We start from the raw sequence: 21,719 nt of genomic DNA on the forward strand, positions 1-21,719 counted from the left end.
GGGGCTCCGACCGGTGAGCATGCTGGCTCTATAAATCCCCTGTCTAGGTTTTTATCGATGAACTCCCGGAGGGTTGCCATCTCCTTCGGGGTCATCGAATAGATCTTTGGTCTAGGTAGGGGGACGTCGGGCAGTAGGTCGATTCGGCAATCCGTCTTGCGGTGGGGGGGTAGTTGGTCTGCCTCTGCTTCTCCGAAGACCTCGGAGAAGTCGGCGTATTGTTCCGGTAGGTCTGCAGTGGTAGCGGCGTTGTCTTGTGTGGTCGCCTCCGCTCGTCCTACCGTGGGGTTGCTTTTGCCAGCTGGTACTGGTGCTCGATACTCGCCGTCGCCGAATGTGAAGGTGCGGGTCGCCCAGTTGATCCGCGGGTTGTTTTTCGCGAGCCATGGCATCCCCAGGACTGCAATGGGCCGTCCGATGGGCGTGACTACGAACGACGTGCGCTCGGTGTGAGTGCCCATTTGCAGGGTGACCGGCTCGGTTTGTAGCGTGGCTGGTTTCCCCCCCGCTGTGGAGCCGTCCAGCTGGTGGAATGCCAGCGGCGTGGGGAGGGGGAAGCAGCGGAGTTCGAGTTTGGCGACTAGGTCGGGGTGGATAAGGTTTTTTGAGCACCCCGAGTCCACTAGTGCCGCGGCCGTGGTGGCTCCGTTGCCGGCAGAGAGTTGAACTGCTGCCAATATTACGGAGCTTTTGTCGTTTCGTTGAGGTGGTTCGCGTTGCTGTCCCGCCGCCTGCCTCGCCACGCGTTTCAGGGCAAGCGGGGAGCATTTCCCGCCGGCTGGTCGGGGTCGGTATTGTCCTCTTCTCCCCAGTAAGCGTCCCAGCCCTCTTCCGGTGTCGCTGTGGCCACGGTCATTCGGCGGTGAGGGGGCGGCCCCGGGTTGGGTGGTTTGGGGCTAATTTTCGGGGCGGGCTTGGGCGCGCTGGTCGGCGGTCGGTTGGCGAAGCAGTCCGCCGTCTTGTGCCCTAATTTGCCACACCTCCCGCAGGGCTCCCGGTTGAACTTCTTTTTTGGGTATATGGGGCCGGCCATCCCCCCGTGTGGTGCGGGTACCTTTTTCTCGACGTAGTTTGTGTCTTCCGTGGTTGTCATAAGGAAGGTGCGGTGCGCGTGTTCGGCTTTCCCCGCGAGGTGGATCCACCCGTGTAACGTTTCTGGGTCGTCGCGGTAGAGGGCCCATTGGAGAACGTCGCGGTTGAGCCCCTTTTTGAAGATTTCCAGCAGGGTGGTCTCAGACCAGTCGCAGACCTTTCCCGCGAGGGCTTTGAACTCCAGGGCGTAGTCAGGGACCGTGCGTGCGCCCTGTTTAAGTCTCTGGAGTGCGCTTTTCGCCCGTACTTTAGCTAGGGGGTCTTCGAAATAGTTTTTCATCTCGTTGATGAAAGCAGGGAAGGTGGCGAGGGCGGGGGAGCTGGACTCGTACAGTTGGACGTACCAGTCCGCCGCCCTGTCTTGGAGTTTGATCGCCACGGCGGCGATCTTGTCGGCCTCGGAGTCATAGGAGTGTCCGTGCCTCCCCATGAACTCCCTAGCGTTGGTGACGAAAAACGAGAGTTTTGAGGGGGTCCCATCGAAGAAGATGGGGAAGTCCTTTGGGGCCCGGGCGTTTTGCGCGGCCCCGCCTCTCGCTTCCCGGGATGTGGTGTCGGCCGCCTGTGCCGTCTGCTGGCTCTCCGCTGGCTCGTGTGGGTTCGGTGCTTCGCTCGGGGTGTGGGCTTGTGCGGGGACGTCATTGGGTGGCGCGGGGGGCATAAGCGCCTGGAGCATGGTCCGGAGTTCCGTCAGCTGAGCCCGCATGGCCGCGAGTTCAGCTCGTGCCTCCTCGTCCACAGCCCGCACCGCCGCTGGGGCCGGTTCCGTTGGCGCGTCCTCGGGGGTGGGGGGTTCATCGTCCCTCCGCCGCGGGTCCGCTTCCTCCTCCGTCTGATGGGTGTCTCCGTCGTCCTCCTCCGTGTCGAGCACCGTGGGGCTGTCGCTCCACGCCCGTTGCTGGGGTGCGATGTGGGGCGCGGGGTCCTCCGCTGGTTTCGGAAGTCGTGCTGCTCCCTCCCGCGGTCGGGTTGCCTCCGTCGCCATCTCCCCTTGGGGTTGGAGCTGAGGCTCGGGTCGGGTGGGGTGGGCGTCCATGGCTCCGGGAGTCCGCGGTGCCTCTGGCCTCGGTCGGTCCTCCTCTGTCTCTTGCCGCGCGGCTCGCCCTCCTTGCCCGCGCCGTTCCGGCCTCATCTTGCTGGTCTTCTCGCCGTCTACTCCTCCCGCGGCTCGTTGTCGTCCGGTGGGGCTCGGCGAGGCTGAGTTTATGACTCTCAGCTTTATGTCATGCGCTGCCTACCTCTGAATAACGTTCAGACACTGGGTTGCAAAGCAGGCTCTGGTTTATTTCAGGATAGGTACAACGTTGTTAGAAAAAAGCTGAGAGTGACAGGAGCGCGCCGGTGCGGGGTTTAAATACCCCGCGCCGGTCAGCGCCCCCTCGCTCTTGATCACGTCACCCCCCTTTGTCCCATGTGTTGCCCTGCCATTGGTTGAGGGTTTCCAGGATCGCCCATCCTCCGGTTTTCAATCTTCTGCTGATTGCTTTCAGCTGGGCGATCCCCGTTGCAACTGCCGCTGATGGCTTGGGTGGCTCCGTGATCCGTTTATCTATTGTCTATTAGCCGTTAGTCGTTGTGGGTTGATGGCTACTTAACTTGTCCCCCTTCACCTATTTCCTTGTCATTGTCATGAGTGCCATTGCGCTGATGACTTTAGCTCAACGGCACTCATGACACACTGCTATATGGCCTCTTAGAAAGCTGACTGGTCATTTCCCCCACCTAGAATATCCTGGCACGGTACCAGTTTCTTACCTTGGTTGCCCTGTACGTGACCTGTCTGCTTAGAGATGATGGAGAAGGACATTTCACTTGTCTCTGCGGGTCTTGCATTACCTGGTCTGGATGTAGTGTGACATGAAGTTCCCACTGCAGAGTTCTCCTCTGATGGCAGAGAAATAATTGTTCACTTCCAGTTTTTGTTGAAAAGGAACCTGATGCTGGTTGCCTTGAACGAAGCCAGGAAGGAAGGAATGGTTCCACACGTTTCTGTTGCAGTTTCTCAGGGAAGACAGTCTCTCCGGTGTCTTCACTGAAGGCCCCTTTTAATAGACAGACAGGGACAAACCTACTTTGCACGGGGAGTTAATCCCCATGGATTACAGCTAGCCCGTGCAGCCAGCCGGAGTGGGAGGACCCCTTTCGTGGCTCCAGAAGAAACGTCAGTGGAGCTTCTGCTGAGCGCAGAGCCGCCTTCTCTCCGGTGCTCCTGGCCCCCAGCGTCCTTGGCCAGGAGGTCAGACCTGCGTCTCATCAGTCTTACTGGCCCCTTAAAGGAAGGGATCTGAGGCTCAGAAACAGTAGCTGTATGAGAGTGAGAAGAAGGACTTGGAGAAAAGCTCATATCCATGTGAAACTGCAGGCTGTAGAGTAAGGGATATTGAGTTTGCTTGCCGAGCTGAGTAGGCAAACTCGTTTATGCTGTAAAGTTTTAGGTTCACAATTACGCAGCACCCTTTCCCAGGTCAGTAACAGCTGGCGGGAGTTACCTCTCATTCCCAAAGTTGGTCAGATTCATTGTGCTTTTCAGTGTTTTTGAGGCTGTAGCCACACCTGTCAGAAGGGGAGCTGTGGCTGGGCAGTGCACTGTTGAACCAGGTGGAGTGGGTTTCGATCTTCTCCCACCCCTCTGACCCACTCAGAATTAATGCCAGTTAATGTAGGTCAACAGCCTACCTTTGCACACCTAGTCGAATAAATATGTCTGCCACGCATTACAAATGAAAACGTGTACATACGTTTTTTCCCCCCTAGAAATGGCCCTCGTGAACAATCTGCTGCTTTTCCTCTGTGGACTTTGACTGCACACCCCTAACCTAGATCCAGGCTGGGCTTTAGCTGGCAGTTATCAGAATCAAGGAACAAATGAAAGATAGGGGTTCGCGTCAAAAAGTGTACTGCCACTTGGCCAAAGGTCCAGCCTGAACATGAAGATTTCCTTGTGCTTCCTGTTCCCCCTTGGCAGGCCCAGCGGCCAGCCTGGGTGGATACGGCCAGTCCAGCTGCCCAGACAGTCCTTCAACACTTCAATGGGGCTTTCTCCTAAGCTGGGAAATATAGTAGAGATGTAGAATAATGTAATGCATAGAAATAAAATAGGAATGTACATTACAAGTTAAGGAACAGTCACAATACTAAGATTTATCCTGAATCAAAGCACTCTGACTTATTCTCGCTCCAGAGGAATGAAACTGTAGATACGGATTAAGCACTGGGGATAAGAGCTGTCGGTCGGTGGAATGGGTTACTGCATGGAGTGGTTTCTTCCGTTGACTGGAGGTTTTCGTACAGAGGCTGGATGGTCGTCTCTCTGGGAGGGTGGAGTGAATCCTGCAGTGTGCAGGGCGTTGGGCTTGATGACCTCTTAAGTCCCTTCCAGCGCTGTGATTCTATGATCCTATGAAAGGTAGCAGATAAATAATCAATGCTACTTCTCGTAGTATGTTGTCCTTTTCCACAAGCAGTTGCATAAACGATAATAATAACGTAATCCTGATGCTGCTTCTATAGTCACCTGAAGGAATACTGGTCAGAGCGGCAGCCATACTTTAGAACCAGTCTCCACTTTCAGAAGGACCAGACAGCTCAGCTTTCCACGGAGTGCAGGATATGAGAAACAAGGTGTGACGGAATGTCCTGCTAGGGAACAACACTCCCTGCATGCAGAAAACTAGAACTTAAAGCAGTGTTTCTCAGCCTCGGCAACTTTCAGACGTGTGGACTTCAACTCCCAGAATTCCCCAGCCAGAATTCTGGGAGTCGAAGTCCACACATCTGAAAGTTGCCGAGGTTGAGAAACACTGACTTAAAGGATCTCATCTAATATTTTCACTAGCAGCTTTCTCTGGGGAGGAAGATTTTTAATTTTTTTTTTTTTTGTCTTTGAGAAGTTGGGGCATTCAGCCATCCAATCTCGGACTGGTTAGAAGGCTCAGAATTAGCCACTGGACTGTTACAGTGACCCACTGGTTTTGGCAAAAACTGTCAGCCTATTCAAATGTCTGGCTGTATCATATTTATTCTGGGCAAAATGAATGGTTTCCACACCAACATCCCAGGGATCCGCGCATGGATAACTTTATTTGTGTCGGTATTTTATTTCTAGGTAATTAGAAGTCCACAGACAGGAGTTGTTTGTTGTAGGCAATCTGTTGCTCCAAGATAAACGTGAGTTTCCCAAGGGCGAATATCAAAACTGGGCCAGAACGTTTATTTCCCGCCAACAGATATTGTGCATCGTATTGGATGCTTCCATTGCTGCTGCTATATAAAATAATATAGCTGAAAATCCCCAGAAGGAGGGAATTAGTGTGCTGCTAAGCCAGTCCTCAGGGCAGGGAATTTGCAAGTCAGCAAGCTTTGCTGGGAAAGTCAATTCCAAATGACTCTTAAAAAGGGATAAATTGGGCATAACAATTTTTCTGATGATTTGCTTCAGAAAGATACAGGATAAATCGCTGCTTGATGTGGTGGGTGACCCAATCAGAGGCCTACTGATTCTCACAAAGGAAGATTCTTGCTGGGGAACGATCTTAGCAGGCTCAGTACTTCAGGTTGCTGACACAGCCCTATAACGCCACGTGCAGGACTAGGGCCTTTGATTGCGCAGCAGAGTGAACAAGATCCTGCAGCGGATCTTCCCCAATGGGAGGTTTTGAAGCTGAGCGGAGGCCAGTTCCACAAGCTGAAGAGGGACTAGCATGGCTGTTAAGGTTGTGGGCTGAAATTTGAATTGCCTGTCATGATGAATCTATTAATTTAAAGAAAGCTGGTTGTTTTGAGACGACAATTTAGGATGGATGAATCTGTTACGCTTCTGCCATCACATTTTTAAGGACAATTTTATGCCTTGGGTGGTACCTAAACCGAATGAATGAATCAGTAAATAAATATGCAGCAATTTGCAAAGTTGGGTTCTTCCTCAGAGCATTCCTCCAGCCCTCAGGTCAGCAAAAAAGTAGGCTGGCATTCTTTGCCCTGCCCCAGTAACCAAGCTCTAATTTGTCTCCCTAATAAGGCTCGCAAGTTGTCATGTCCTTACAGTTTTCCTGCAGGACAATTTAAATGTTAGCATCCCTGCTTTGTTTCTGTGAGGATTCTTTGATTTCCAAGGGCTGGACACCCCACAGCGTAGCAAATGTGCACACAATGCTTTATTGCAGCACGCTCCTTCCCCAGCCACGGACTATTGCTCTCTGCCCATCTAGGACTTGCAAGGTGATGTTGCCATGTAAAATATGTCTTTAATACTCAGTCCTTTAATACTTAGTTCAAGCAAAAGTCCGTAAATATTTTGGCAATATCAATGTGCCGTTGATGACGAACGCTGCTCTAAAATGGGAACAGCTGGGGATGAAGGGAGGCTGCCACTGCAGTGACCTAGGATCTGACTGAGGCTGCATCCTGAGGCCAGGTCCTCTGAAAATGGGTTGCAGGTATCTTTGTGCTGTACTCATCAGGACATAAAGGTACGCCACCAGAAGAAGAAAAACTGCAAACAAAAGAACATGTACTGGGAGTTGAAGTCCACGCATCTTCAAGTTGCCAAGGTTGGGAAACACTGAACTAGGAGTGAAGGTTGGAAGGAGGTGAAGGTTGTATGCCACTTTATGGACTTACAGACTTGCTTGGACTAAGTATTAAAGGACTGAGCATTAAAGACGTATTTACATGGCAACATCACCTTGCAAATCCTAGATGGGTGGAGAGCAATAGTGTCGGTTGGCATCAGGAGATGCAGGACGGTTGCAAAAGGTGGTTGCATTCTCATTCTGTGAGTCACAAACTACATTGGTTTCAGATGCAAAGCCAGCCAGTTTTTTCTCCATCACTGGTCTCAGCAGCAGCTATTTTTTTGGGGGGGGGGTTACTTTTAAAGTATCAGCCCACCAATATCATCGTCCAGGAAAACTCTGTTGTTGGACTAAGTGCCCTCAGAAAGAGAAAGTTGTGTGATTCTGCCTCAGGGCAGGCGTGGGATACCTCCAGCCCACTTGCTCCTCTCCTTAGACCACCAGGGCCTTGCGGGGCCACCTCCTCCTTTCTTTCCCCGGCTGTGGTCCACGCCTCCTGGGGTTGTTGCTGCACCTGCTGCTGGGAAGCAACCTCCTGCGGACTTGCCTAGAGTCAGCTCGACCCTCGGGCCGAAACAGCTTCCCTGTTCTTGCCTGGGGCAGAAGGTCTCAAGCTTTGTGGGCCGGGAGATGTATTGGAAATCTCAGTGGTGTGTTACGGCTACTTTCTCAGCATCCTTGTTGGTTATGAAACAGCCATTTCCCAGAAGACAAATGGATAAGGACGCTCCCTTCCAGCTTGCCAAGGATGCTTGTTACTAACTTGTTGACTTTGAGGGGGCGGGTACTGCCCAGCGTTGTGAAGCAATAGCCACTCACACCCTTTATTCCTAAGAGCACTTGCAGGCCCACCTGCTTTGCTTTTGAATATTCTCATTCTGTTTTTTGACAGAGTGATGACATCAACAAAGTGGCAAAGGCTGCGAAGATTGTGGAGCGGATGGTCAATCAGAACACCTTTGATGATATTGCTCAAGGTAAGAAGCCCGGAGCCTGGCTGGCACTCTGGGCGTCTGTAAGCGGCGCTCCTATTTCTCAGCTCCTTCCTCGGCTCATATGAGCCCAGACACCCATTTCCAATCCATGCTCCTCTTCCTTATAGATTATTGATGAATGTGAATATCCATGCCTTTATTATTCAGCCATGGTGTAAAATATATCTTAGGATGTGCTCCTTTTTGGCCCAGGCCTTTGGTGAGGGTGCCCTAAGCCCCTTCAGATTGTGTGGATGGTTTTTCTTCATTCCCATCCAGTTTTGTCAGTCTTGCCATCTTTACTCCTCATGTTCTTCTTTTCTTGTTTCAGTATTTTAAACAGTTTGTTAACTGCCCAGTGTCACTGAAAGTTGGGTGTCAGATAAATTTAATATATTGTTAGTGCATTATTATTATTATTATTATTATTATTATTATTATTATTATTATTATTACTGCCCTGTGATTTAATGACATGGAAACGCTTATATGTTTGTACTCAGTAGTAACCTCTTAGGAGGCAGTGCAAAAAAGAAAACGAATGGAAAACTGCTCCAGACTAATACTGAATTTTAGAAAAGTTCAAAGTTTAATCTGGAACATGAGCAGAGCATAATGTTGGAAAGAACAAACTCATACAATAATATAATAATACTAAATATAATATGTATATATGGTTTTATTTATTTATCTGTTTATTTATTAAGCACTTTCTACCCTCTGCAATCAAAATGACTCTTAGTGGCTTACACTGATTTTTTTTTTAATCTGTTCAGTCGTGTCCAATTCTCAGAGACTGCCCGGACAAGTCCCTGCAGTTTTCTTGGCTAGGTTTTTCGGAAGTGGTTTGCCCTGGCCTCCTTCCCGGGGTCCACCCAGCTGGCTTCGTACCCAAGGCCAAATTAGAACTCACGGTCTCCTGGTTTCTGGCCTGGTGCCTTCACCACAACACCAATCTGGCTCTCACATGTTGAATATACTGTAGGAACTTTTTAAAATGCCCACTGTCACATATAAAACAAACAGAACATAACACACAACAGAAGTAAAAACAGCCATCAGTCTGAAAACAACAAAACAAGGCAATAAAAGGAAAAAGGAAAGAAAAGATGGTGTCAGGTATAAACTCAGGAGAAAGCCTTCCAAAGCAATTTGGTCTTCAGCCCTTTCTGAAACATCAGCAGGGAGGGGGCCAGCCTGATCTCTACCCCAGAGGCTGTTCCACAGCATTGGGGCTGCCACAGAAAAGCAGCACCCTTCATGGGTCACCCCCCAACCCCAATTTCTTGCCCAATAACAGCTTTTTATCTGCTCTATTTATTATAATACATCGATTCAAAGTCTTTTAACCTCACAGAGAGCTTCCACGGAGGCTTACAACTTAAAATTTTAAAATATTAAAAGTTTAAAACAGCATCATAACCCAGCAGACTGAGAACGGGAGGAAAGAAAGAGTTTTAAAAAAGAGGCGATGATGCTTTTGAAATTACTCAAAACCCATGGGGACAAGGAATTTAGCATCTCGCCAAGAACTATGGTTGTGAGAATACAAAGCTGAAAAAGAGAGTGGCGCTGAGAACGCCAGACTGGGGGTGCTCATGAAGCCAATGCTGAATGGGGTGGCTTGCTTTTGCTAGATTTCAAGTACTTTGAAGATGCGTCCGACGAATATAGAGATAACATGGGGACCCTTCTCCCTCTGTGGAAGTTTCAGTTTGACAAAGCCAAGAGGCTGGCCGTCACTGCCCTCTGCTGGTGAGTATCTTCTCTGCAGGTCAAGGTAGGGGAACTTGGAACTCTTTGGAGACTGCCCAAGGTTTGATGGATGCTGCTTTTTTTTTCCAAACATGAAAATGAATAAAGAGATTTATGCCCAATTTGAGCACGAGGGCTAAGAGGACATTCTGCAAATCATGTAAACGATGTGGGAAAGATATGGGCTGTATTTTTTTTATTTTTAATACTAAGATAGCACGCGCATACAACCCCAGGCATAAATGAGAAGTTTTGGAATGCTTTTACGACAGTGCATGTAAAGTGCCACGAAATAATAGCCCAGGTTGGAAGATACCTCTTTTTTTTTTAATTGCCTTCAAATAATTAGCCTAAGGAGCTTTGGGGTAAGAAGTCCCAAGATACCAGAGAGGCTAGCAGATTTATTATTTATTTATTATTTACTGTGGTTTTCTTAGACTGGGCAGTCTCAAGCTCACAAAATCTTTCATTATGAATTAATTATAATTATACTTGTAAATCATTAAACAGAGTTAGGAAATTCTGATGTTGCAATATATTTGCGGGTTCAATCAAGTGGAATCCAAAAAAGTTTACTATTTATTTAAAAGGCATTTTAATGCTTGGAAACTGTCCAAAGTCCATAAGGACTGAGGTGGTAGATAATAGCAGAAATCAATCAATAACTTTTGTTTAATCATTTAAAACAGCAGGATAAAAATGAAGAGATTAGATTGGCCCCCACCCTGCCAGCCTTTAAGACATGGTTGTGTTTCTGGGCGCAGGCGTCAAAGTGTTAGTGAGAGCTTGTGATGCACTCTGTTGGTTAGATTGGTTTGGTTTCTTGGCTATTGCATGTGTTGTTGTGCTTTGTATTATATTTTGTACTGATTTTTCTACTGTCAGCTGCCCAGAGTCACTGTATGAGACAGGTGGCTATATCAATGGATGGATGGATGGATGGATGGATGGATGGATGGATCAATCAATCAATCAATCAATCAATCAATCAATCAATCAAATATTATTTTTAAAAAATATTACCTGGTCAACCACGTTTTTAAAAGACTTATAGTTTGTCTAGAGCAAGAGTTCTCAGTCATTGCAATATGGCATTGTTTCTCAACCTTGGCAACTTTAAGATGTGTGGACTTCAACTCCCAGAATATGTCATCCTGATTAAACCACATATCTGCAAAATATGTCATCCTGATTAAACCACATATCTGCTGTGTTAAAATCTATGTAAGGAATGAATGAATTTAATTAAATAAGTTAAGGTCAGCCTAGGCTAGTCCTGCTGTGCTGCCTCATGGTGGTGGCAGGTGTTCCTGGGAGGGATGAGTGAAAATCGCTGGGCACGTACTCCAGCCACAGTTTCCCAGGGCATGAGGGCCATCCCAGCTGCCTAGCTAAAGCAGGCAGGCACCTATACTGAGAAGCACTGATGTAGATAGATGCTGGAGGCAGATTGTCATGAGTAAGGATGGCGAGCAGGGGGCTCCCATCCAGACTGTCAAGCGCATGCGTAGCACTGATGAATTGTTCAGCCATTCAAAGAGACACAGATCGGGACCGCCTTAACCCTTGGGGGTTATATGTCTGGGTTTTCCCACGCTTCTTCAGTTTGTTAGGATTCCTGTTAAGTACTAGCAATAAATATTAGAGACCAGTTCCTTGTCTCAGTGTGTTTCCTGGTTGTTAGGACACAGATGATCATTAGGCAGATGACCCTGGTGACAATGGCAAAGGCATCGATGAATACTGTGGGAGAAGGCAGTGGTAAATCATGCCTGTATTTTACCAAGAAAACCATGTGGACGGAAAAGATGAATCGGTAGATGATATAGTGCTGGATGATGGGCCCCTCAGGTTGGATGGCACTCAACGTGCTGCAGGGGAAGAACTGAATATGTTTATGACATGACTAGATTAAAGCCTTTCTGATGTCTATTTGCTGATGTTGTGAAAGGTGAAAGGTCCCCTGTGCAAACACCGAGTCATGTCTGACCCTCTGGGGGGATGCCGCTTTTTTCTTGGCAGACTAGAGTGGGGGGGGGGTTGCCATTGCCTTCCCCAGTCGTCACCTTCCCCAGCAAGCCAGGTGCTCCTTTTACCGACCTCGGAACGATGGAAGGCTGAGTTGACCTGAGCCGGCTACCCGAGAATCCAGCTTCTGCTGGGATCGAACCCGGGTCGCAGGGAGAGTTTCAGTTGCAATACTGCCGTCTACCTCTCTGCACCACACGAGGATTTTGCTGATGTTACCATGTAGAAAAAGAAAGTCTGAGTATGCAAAGATAGAATTATGGTGAGAACATGGAACATAAGAAGTAAAAATATGGAAAAGCTCAACATGATGAAATATGAAATGAATTGACTACAGACTGACAGCTTAGGAATCAGTGAATTAAATTGAATTGGACTGGAATTGCATACCTTCAATCAAAAGATAACACTGTTTGCATTGCTTTCATAGTCAGGGAAGGTATAGCAAGGACAATATTTGAATTTAATGCAGTCAGTGATCAAACAGTATCAATTAGACTTCATAGACAACCCTTTCATATGGTGATTATCCAAGTTTATGGTCCCACCACTGATGTAGAAGAAGAGGTGATTGATGAGTTTTATGATCAAATTCAATCTGAAATCAACAGAACATGCAAGCAAGATGGGCTGCTTGTGGTTGGAGACTGGAATGCCAAAGGTGGAAATATTAGTATTAAGGAGGAAAGCGTAATTGGAATGTATGGCCTAGGAAACAAATGAAGCAGGAGAACACTACCAATTTCTGTCAGTCCAGTGATTTCTTCATTAAACTGTTCATCTGCAAGTTCCAGGCCAAGCCAAGGCAGAGTAACAAAGCCAGCCAGTTTCCAAGGTAGGATCTTGAGCAATGTCAGTCTTCGAGGTAGGCCAGGTCAGAGAACAGACACTGCAAGGATTATAGGAATGCTACTTCATTGTTGAGGATGTAATAGCAGAATCTTGGAAGCCTGTCAGCTTTTCCTTCTGCTCCCTTTTATACGAAACAGAATCTTGAGTTTCTTTCTCCTTCCCCTTTCCCAGGACTGAGTTGTCTTTTATTTTCCCTTGGCAGGGCTTGCATGCCTTCATCAAGGTTATCTCCACATTTCACTGCAAGCGTACTGTATACTCGCCGTTTTCAAGGAGAACGCGAGGAATTGCTTTGAAGTCTTGAACTTCATTGATTGTGGAGATGATGGCCTTGAGGGAACTATTCAGAAGCTGTTATCAAATGGAAACATTCCTTAAGCCCCGGGAAAGGAGGTAGCATTAGGGAGAGACTTGGGCTGGCTCCTCCCTGACTCCTTCAGGTATAAGAAGGAGGGGAGGAGAAACACAACCAGACTTGTAAGTTGCTGTTAATGCAGCTTACCTCAAAAAAGCTTACTTCTAGTCTGCTTGTGAAGTCTGTTTCCTGGACAACCTTGAAGGGACAGACATTGATAGAGAACCAGAGGAACTGTGGAATTGAATCAAGAAGTTAAATCAAGAAATTAAATCAAGTCGTTCTTAAGGAGGACTCTGAAAAGAGACTGGCAAAGACCAAGAAACAGAAGGAAGTAAACAATGGAACCTGAAGGGGAGGGGAGGGAGGGAGGGAGGGGAGGAGAGGAGAGGAGAGGAGAGGAGAGGCCAAAGTCAAGAAGGACAAAAATCTTAGGCAGGGTAGCCAAGCATTTCAGAGAGAAGCGGTATTACAGCAGCATCTATAAAGACACTGAAGATGGAAACAGACACGGAAAACAAAGTCTTCCAAAAGATCTCCGAACTCAGAAGGAGGCTCCCTCCCCAGACTGGTGTGCTAAAGGACCCCAGTGAACAGGTGGTAATTGATTCAAAGAAGGCCCCCGCTTTGCAGAGTTCCTCAGGGCTCTGCTCTCTCCGGCTCGCTTGCTCGCTTGCTCGCTTGCTCCCTCCCTCCCTCCCTCCCTTCCTTCCTTCCTTCCTTCCTTCCTTCCTTCCTTCCTTCCTTCCTTCCTTCCTTCCTTCCTTCCTTCCTTCCTTCCTTCCTTCCTTCCTTCCTTCCTTCCTTCCTTCCTTCCTTGCTACAGGCCACTGAACTCCCAATGATTCTGCATGGTTCACAAATAAAAACACTGAAAACAAGAAAAAAAATACAGTAATAGACAAAGAATATAATATGGCAAGCATGCCCCCCCCAAAGCAAAGCCCCCCAAACCCTCACACCTACATGAAACCCCTGGGAGAGGTCACCCACAGGCGTGAGGTGAAAGGTATCATCAATACGCTCATGATATTCAGGTGTACATCTCCAATCCTGGTTGACCAAATGATGCTACCAGGATTCTTTCTCAGGATCTCAAGGCCATGGGGGTCTAGATGGGGAAGATCAGGCTTAGACACAACTAAGTGGCTTGGGTTTTAGGGTACCCTGGTACTGGGAACCTTCCATCTTTAAACCTGGATGAGGTGGTAACCCCCCCCCCCCCGGCAGGATTGGTGTGCAATTTGAGACTCTTCCTGAGCTCTCAACTCCTGCTTGAAGAGCAGGTGGTAGCCGTGGCCAGAAGGACCTTTGCAGAAATTAATGTTGTGCACTAATTGCACCTGTTCCTGGATTGGGAGGCTCTGCTCACAGCCCCTTGTGTTTTAGATACCTCCTGTTTGGATTTCTGCAGTGTACTTTATATGTGACTGTTGTGGAAGACCACAGAAGCTGCAACTGATCCAAAATGTGGCAGCATAGGTAGGTATGGGCATGTCTTGGTATGCCCGTGTTATAGCACTACTTCGCCAGCTGCACTGGCTTCCACTACGCTTCTGGGTGCCTGGTGCACAGTGCTGGTTGTCATCTTTAAAGCCCTTTACAGCTTTGGGCTGGGTCATTTGTGGGACTGTCTGTCTGTTACTCATTCTGCCTGCTCCACCAGGTCTGACAGAATGGTCATGCTCCAGCTCCCTTCTGTCCAACAATGCCATCTGATGGGGCCCAGGAAGCATGGCCTTCTCTGTTGTGGCACCTGCCTAAGCTTACCCCCCCAAGTATGGTTGGTCCCGACCCTGCTGGCTTTTTGAAAGGCGCTGGAGCCCTGGCTCTTCCTGGGGGCACTGGACCAGGGCATTGACTGAGTCCACATATCTCTTAACACATATTTTATGGAGATGTATGTTTGTCCTCAGTTGCTATGTGTCTTCTTTTGAGGGTGATGTTTTTATCTTTGTTTCTAAATTTGTTGTAAGCTCTCCAGAATGATTTTAAATTTGGTGGCCATATAAATTGGATGGGTGGATGGACAGATGATTGGTTGATTGATTGATTGATTGATACTGAAATTCCTTACAGTAGAAATGTCAACATTTCACATACTTTAGAAGATTCAAAAAAATCTGTAATACTAGAACATAAAGTTACATTAGCACTCTGGTCACTACCAAGTTGGAAGGCTACTACATGGTTGAAATACCTATAGAAATATGGTGAAGTTTCTAACCAAACTATGCCAGCAGACCTGGAGAATGACACAATGAACAACAAATTGGAATGTCAAAGAAAGGAGAGTGTTAACAAAGTGTGCAAACCATTGCATAATATCCTTAATTTCACATCTTAGAAAAATAATGCTTAGGATTGTCCAGTGCAGATTATAAACTTATATGGAAGGGGAAATGCCTTAGATGTTCAAGCGAGCTTTAGCAAAGACCGCAGAACAAGAGATATTATTGCTGATGCACTAATGAGAAAGCCAAAGAATACAAAAAAGAAGTCAATCTGTACGTCATTGACTGTTGGAAGGCCTTAGACTGTGTTGACCATATCAAGCTGTGGAATGTCCTTAGGAAAATGGGGATCCAAGAACATCAAACTGTCCTCATGAAGTAGCTGCACACAGGACATGAAGCCGTGGTCTGGACAGAACATGGTGAAACTTTGCTCCAAATTCGCAAAGGAGCAAGACAGAGCCATATAGTCTCTCCTTATTTATTCAGCCTATACGCTGAATATATTTTGAGGGAAGAAGATGAGCATGATTTTCAAACTGGAGGAAGAAACATTAATAATCTGCACTACGATAGGGGAGCTGCAAGCTTAAGGACAGTCCAGGAGCAATGGGACTTCCATTAAATGTAGAGAAGACCAAACGGATGACAGCAGGTACAACAACTGGCCTTAGTATTCAAAATAAAGATATTGAAGTGGTGGATAGTTTCTGCCTTTTAGAATTGACTATCAGCAGTAAAAGAACCAGCAGTCGAGAAATATGCCGCAGTTGGTGGAGTAGCAACGAAGGCCTGGAACTGGTCTTCAGATGCTTGGATATGTTTATACCTACAAAGATGAGGATCGTGCAAGCAGTGGTTTTTCCTACGACACTCTATAAAATTTAAAAACGGACTTTGAAGAAGCAGGACAGAAAGAGTATTTATGCTGTTGAGCCTCGGTGTCGGAGAAGGCTCTTGAGAATATCATGAAAACCGAGGAAAAGGCGGTTAAGCTTCTCTTAACCCCGACTTCTGGTGTTTGGGTGGTACAGCTGTGCGGATGAGGGTAGTATAACCACAAAGAACTGCTTGAAGATACAAGTACAGGTAGTCCTTGACTTACAACCACAATTAGGACTGGAATTTCCACTGTAAGTCATTGTGGTCGAGCTACCCCATGACCAGATCCAATTTTACGACCATTTTATGGCGGTCATTAAGCAAATCACAGATTCTTAAGTGAATTCAGCTTCCCCAATGGGCATTCTTTGCCAGAAAACGGCAAAAATGTTGCAAAATGCGGTCACGTGACTGCGATGCTGCGACCAGTCGTAGATGCAAGCCGGTTGCCAAGTGCCCGAAATGCAATCATGCGATGCTCAGAAGTAAAGCACCCGATCCCAGGCCGTCGTAACTTTGGACCATTGTTAAAAGAAAGATCGTAAGTCCAGGACTACCTATAATCCTACTACTGGCTGAGATGTGTGTTTGGCTGGGTGTAGGATTTCCAGGGTTCTGGGACTCCCTCCAGTCTCCAGCTCTGCAAAAATGCGTTTATGTCCATAACAATCATGCGGAACGAAATGTGTGTATTACATGCTAAGTATATTGTCAAAGTACTGGAACACTGACAATTTATATTTCTTTTTCTTATAGGAACCCCAAATACAAAGACTTGTTTGTCGTTGGACACGGCTCTTGTAAGTTTTGCCCCCAATATGCCAAAGCCGTGTGACAAAGCAAGAGCTTCTTCGGACATTTTGCTTTATTATTCCTCCTGACCCTGCAGGCCCACCTTTACACACTGAGCGTCTCCTTCTTTACTTTTCTTCAAATGGCCCTTTAGCTGGTGGCTGGGCTAGGTGTCTTTTCTGGTTGCATAAAGTTGTGTCCAGTGGTTGCCAGGAGAAAAGAAGGCGCTGCCAGCAGCCGCATTAGCACGATTACATAAAAGCCTCCTCAGGACACAGTCATTAGGGCAGACGAAAAACTCACTTGCTTGATTGCGGCCCCAAATCAGCCTCTGTAAATCAGACTTAACAAATGTGTCAATGCGATCGCTTGTACTAATACATTTTCTCAACAGAAAACATTGGTAGCATGTGGCTGCATGTGCAAAACTGATGGCCCTTATTAGATCGCGCAGCCCTCAAACAAATGTGGCCATGGGAAAAAAATGGCAGAAGCGGACCATTAATCCTAGCTGGCAGCTTGATTGTTGTTCAGTAATTGAAGTTCTCCAATATTTTGCCTAATTTCTTTTAGGACAGCCTGTATATCAATTTTATTTTTTAATTGGCCAATAGTACCGCGCTCCCCACAGCACATTTATTAACAGTATGGGAGAAGTACGGGGAGTTGGAGGAAGCCGTACAGTAGGTCCTCTGCAAATGGCCTTTCAGGACTGGCCCTGGGGATCAGCCCGCCCCCCCCCAGCGGGGCACAGTCCAAAAAGTCAAGATGGCACGCGATGTGCATAGAAACCAGGCAGAGCTTTGAACTGACTACAAACTGACAGCTGAGGAATTGACTTTTTGGACCATTCCTGGCAGACAGCGCTGACTCACAGGGATCCCCGGCATGTTGCTTTCTGCTGCAAAAGCAAAGGTGGTCAGTCGCCTGCTCTCTCTGGGTGTCGGCTCTTTGGGACTGGGCTATTCCATGTCTGACTGTGGAGGAATCTACCAACCCACCACCTCGGATGGGGTGTGGTGCCAAGGAGCAGGGCTAACCCAAGGGAGTCAGTGTTCCCAGGCCAAGATACAGTGGTATCTTGCCACGGTGGGTCAATGCCACAGGTCCTGGCATTGACCCCCTCCTACCTTTCTATGCAGCCAGTGGGCAAGGGAAGCATTTCTTCTCTTGGGGGTGCTGGGGGTGGGGTGGTCAGAGATGCATCCTGCTGACAACTGCCCCAAGCCAAGCAGATTTGGAAAGTGGCCACTATTCATTTTTCTCCTGCTTCTCGTCCCATCATAGCTGAAGGATTAAGTGCTGAAGGAACTCTGTCTTGACATCCAAAAGAGTATTTATTAATTTAGGAAACTTATATGGCCACCTGTCTTATCCAAGATAATCCTAGGTGGCTCACAATAATATTAAACAAAAACAGGATAAATAAAACAGAACAAACCCACGGTGGCATCCTGTGTACCAGCTGAGGCACCACAGCATCACATAAACTCTTCATGCCCTTACATTTGCTGGGCTCACTTCAACTGTTTGAACTTAAATTGATTCAGATGTAAAGTCTCTTCACTGGTTCCCATTGTTGCTTGGACTGATAGCCACCATCACTGATTGATTGATTGATTGATTGATTGATTGATTACATCCCATCAAGTCATTGCCTACTCTTTGCAACCACATGGATAGATGTTCTCCATGTCAATCTGTCCCTAACCAGGTCCTTCAGCTCTTTCAACGGTGCCTCCATCGCCCCTGTGACTGAGTCCCTCTGCCTTGCTGCTGGCCATCCTCTTTTTCTCTTTCCTTCGTCTCTCCCAGCATTAGAGCCTTCTCCAGAGAGCCAGGTCTTTGCATAAGGTGTCCAAAGTACGTTATTTGGAGCCTGAGCTGCCACCATACCATTTTAAAAAAAGCACACATTTTGAAACAGTTTCGTGTATGTGCAGTAGACGGAGGACTCCATTCTCTGGCCAAACAAATTTGGATAAATGGTGTTCTGCATCAGTTTATCCCTCCATTACCTGAATTAGGCGTTTTAAAAGATCTCCACTTTTTGGGGGTGGCTGGGGGTATTATGGTATCTTGTCTGCCCTTTGAATACTATTCCCCAGTGCACATTCCTGCTTACAGACTTATTTTAATCAAGATATACAACCTCCCTCCTTCTCAGACTTGGTTCCTCATTCTCAGATAGCAGCCTGCAAAGTGGAGCTCTGGGTGACTAAATAGATGTCCAATAAATCCCTCAAATTGGCCCTCTAATGATCTCATGGGCTAATTTAGACAAGATGAAAAACACGCAAAATTGTGCATCCTTTGGAACTCAAAAACATACTTGGATGTAGACTGAAGCCATGGGAAAGTGATTATCTCTTTCCAGTAGTGCTGGTTTCCAACAAGTATTTCCCCCCTGGAAACAGCATTTGTTCTGTGAGCTCCAAGGAGTTCCACGTGGTCTTAGCTGAAAAGAATGCGAAGGCAGTGAGGTATTTCCCACCATCTCACCTAATTCAGCTTCCTTAGTGTCAGGTCACTGATTCATTTGGACCAGGAGTGTCCACAGGATGTGGTAAAAAAAAGTCAAGGTGGCAGCTGCGAGGACGTGAGCTGCTGTGGAGCAGAGTGCCATTCCCTCCCCCCGAGGGATCAAAATCACAGAATGGTTCTGGGATTTTCTTTTTAGAAATCACGTCTTCTGTTACTGAGCAGGGGTTTCTCTCCCTATGGAAAAGGGAGCCAGATATTTATGAAAAAAGAGTACCAGTTGTCCCTTGAGTTGCGCGAAATGTGCCGTGCGTACAGGGCATTCTGCGTGGGCCGGTGGGTGAGGCGTTAGCCCTCCTGCCTCATCCAGAACTGATCTTATAACATGGTGGTCCCATGACTGTCTCAAGGGGCCTAAGTCTGCACTCTGAGTTTTTTCCACTCTGGCAAAATGGCAGGAAACAAAATGAAGAATCACAAGATAAGGCAGACAAGGTCACGGGGTGGGGATTTACACAGCTGCCGCCTCCTCAGAGCAGAAAAGAGCCCAATGGTTACACTGGTCTGATACGATGGTGCTGCAGTTTTGATTCAAACTGATGGACGGTCGAATATAATCAAAACCATGGGGCGTCTTGCTAGAGAGGGCGGTGTCACAAAGCTCAGCGATGGATGTTTTTTCTTGATGGTGAAGAAAGAGACCAAATAGACTGGAGCCGCTTTTCTCAACCTGGGCAGCTTGAAGACGTGTGGGCTTCAGCTCCCAGAATCCCCCAGCCAGCCACACATCTTCAAGCTGCCCAGGTTGAGAAACGCTGGTCTGGAGTGCTCTCTCAACGCAAGCAAAACTGGTACACGGGAGCAACGTGGGGGCTGTGCAAGGGGATATTTCGTCCCTTGATTAACAGAAATTCCTCCAAGTCGTTTCCAAGCTAGCAGGTTGGGAGTGCTTTGTTTTCTTTTTCCTTTTTTAAGGGCTAGAGCTCCATTTTTACACCTGAGTTTGAATCTGGAAACAAGAGTGGTTAGACACATGCAAGTTTCTTCCCGTCACCGAAGGCCCCAGGATTGGTCCCTCTGTGCTCACAGCCTGCTGTACCACAGATTCCTCCCTTATATAATTTTTATTAAATATTTTTTGAAAGGGAAGATAAAAGACTAATACGGGTTCCTTCTTCAGAGGGCAGACTGCATCCCTGCCTCCGTATTTTTGCAGGTCGCTATTTCTTGTCTTGTCCTCTTTTAGCACGTCTGCTTTTACGGCTTCTTGAATTTCCATGTGTAGGTAGAATGAAGTAAGCGGTTTGCCCGGTCACACGTTTGCCTGCATGGGAACACCTGAGAGAGCGTGTTCAGCATGACTGCAGGCAATATCCCAGCAAAACTCTTTGAGTCCCAGGAGGTAAAAAGATTGTGCTTCGCGATCAGCCTGCACTGGTATTTAGCAGTGATTGCATTTATTTATCTGCCCTTAATCAGGGCTCCGGTGCTGCCTCGAGCTTATTAACAGCAGGGAGGAGGGCAGTTCCAGCCCCTAATCTTTTCTTCCTTATGGCAGTTTAATTGCGGATCTATTTTTTTCCACACTAAAGTAGCATTTCTCAAACCTCCCTGATATACGTGGGGTGACAGATGACTAAAGTAGAACAAGTTTTACCTCTGTCTTTAAAAAGGGAAAAAACCGGCTCTGGAAAATAACAACCCAGCATTCAAGAGGGTATCGACAGGAGGATTCTAGCACAGATCATAAGGAGATACCGCATCTCTGAGGTCATTTCTGCAGGAGCAATTTCAGTATCCTCCTGGTACCGCCCAGCCATCGCTGTCGGGACATCCAGCCTGTCCATATTAATTTATCAGACTGGATGGCTAACTCGAGAAGATGCTGCACATCACTTGTGCCGAGGCAGCCTTGCTAACCGCAGCCTCTGAGCTCGTCCAGAGCACTAAGCCGAAACCGAGCCAATCACATCACGGCTCAGTGCGCCATTTTTTCTAAACTTGGTGGCCGTGGGGGAACTCGGTCCAGCCTTCAGGTCTCAGGTTTCCCACTCCATGTTGGCGGCTGTTTCTCTCGATCTTTCTTTGCTGGCTTCCCCTTGTTCACCCCAAAGGTTATGGGGGTCCATTTTTTAACTGCCCCCCTTTTATCTTCACCCGAGAGTCTCTTTCTTTCTTTCCTTGTTCTTCATTTTCTTAGGATCTTTTCTCTCGATTCTCCTCCTTGCAAGATCTTGGTTCCATTTTCACACATCACAAAACAGTTGCGGGGTTGGGGCGGGGGGTGGGGAGAAAGGAACAGTCAATCTGCCGTGCTTTATAATTGGCACGGTTTGCCTACTGTTCGTTGTTTTTCTGTACCTGCACCCTTTTGCCGGCATTTGCCCTGGAAACTTTGGAGGAGAGGAAGAAGTGCTGTCTTAAATACAGGCAGTCCTTGCTTAACGACCACAATTGGGACCAGAATTTTGGTTGCTAAGTGAAGTGGTCATTGAGCGAACCTGACCTGATTTTAGGGCCTTTTTTGCGGTGGTTGTGAAGTGAATCACCATGGGAGTTAAGTGAGCCACATGGTCATTAAGTGAATCGCACAGTTCCCCATTGATTTTGCTTGCCAGAAGCCATCCAGGAAGGTTGGAAATGGTAATCACGTGACCACAGGACACTGTGATGGTCATAAATGCAAACTGGTTGCCAAGTA

General features: G+C 47.4%; 1 protein-coding gene across 1 annotated transcript in view; it reads left to right on the top strand.

Annotated features, from left to right (window-relative positions):
- DNAI1 (dynein axonemal intermediate chain 1) overlaps positions 1 to 21,719 on the top strand; it is a 162,753-nt gene that overhangs the window by 45,097 nt on the left and 95,937 nt on the right. The window contains exons 11-13 of the mRNA XM_063293190.1: positions 7,558 to 7,642; positions 9,277 to 9,394; positions 16,502 to 16,545. Of these exons, the coding sequence (XP_063149260.1) occupies positions 7,558 to 7,642; positions 9,277 to 9,394; positions 16,502 to 16,545 (247 nt within the window). The remainder of the gene's footprint in view (positions 1 to 7,557; positions 7,643 to 9,276; positions 9,395 to 16,501; positions 16,546 to 21,719) is intronic.

Source organism: Candoia aspera, chromosome 2 (genome assembly GCF_035149785.1).
Source record: "Candoia aspera isolate rCanAsp1 chromosome 2, rCanAsp1.hap2, whole genome shotgun sequence".
In the NCBI taxonomy this organism is placed as follows: Eukaryota; Metazoa; Chordata; class Lepidosauria; order Squamata; family Boidae; genus Candoia; species Candoia aspera.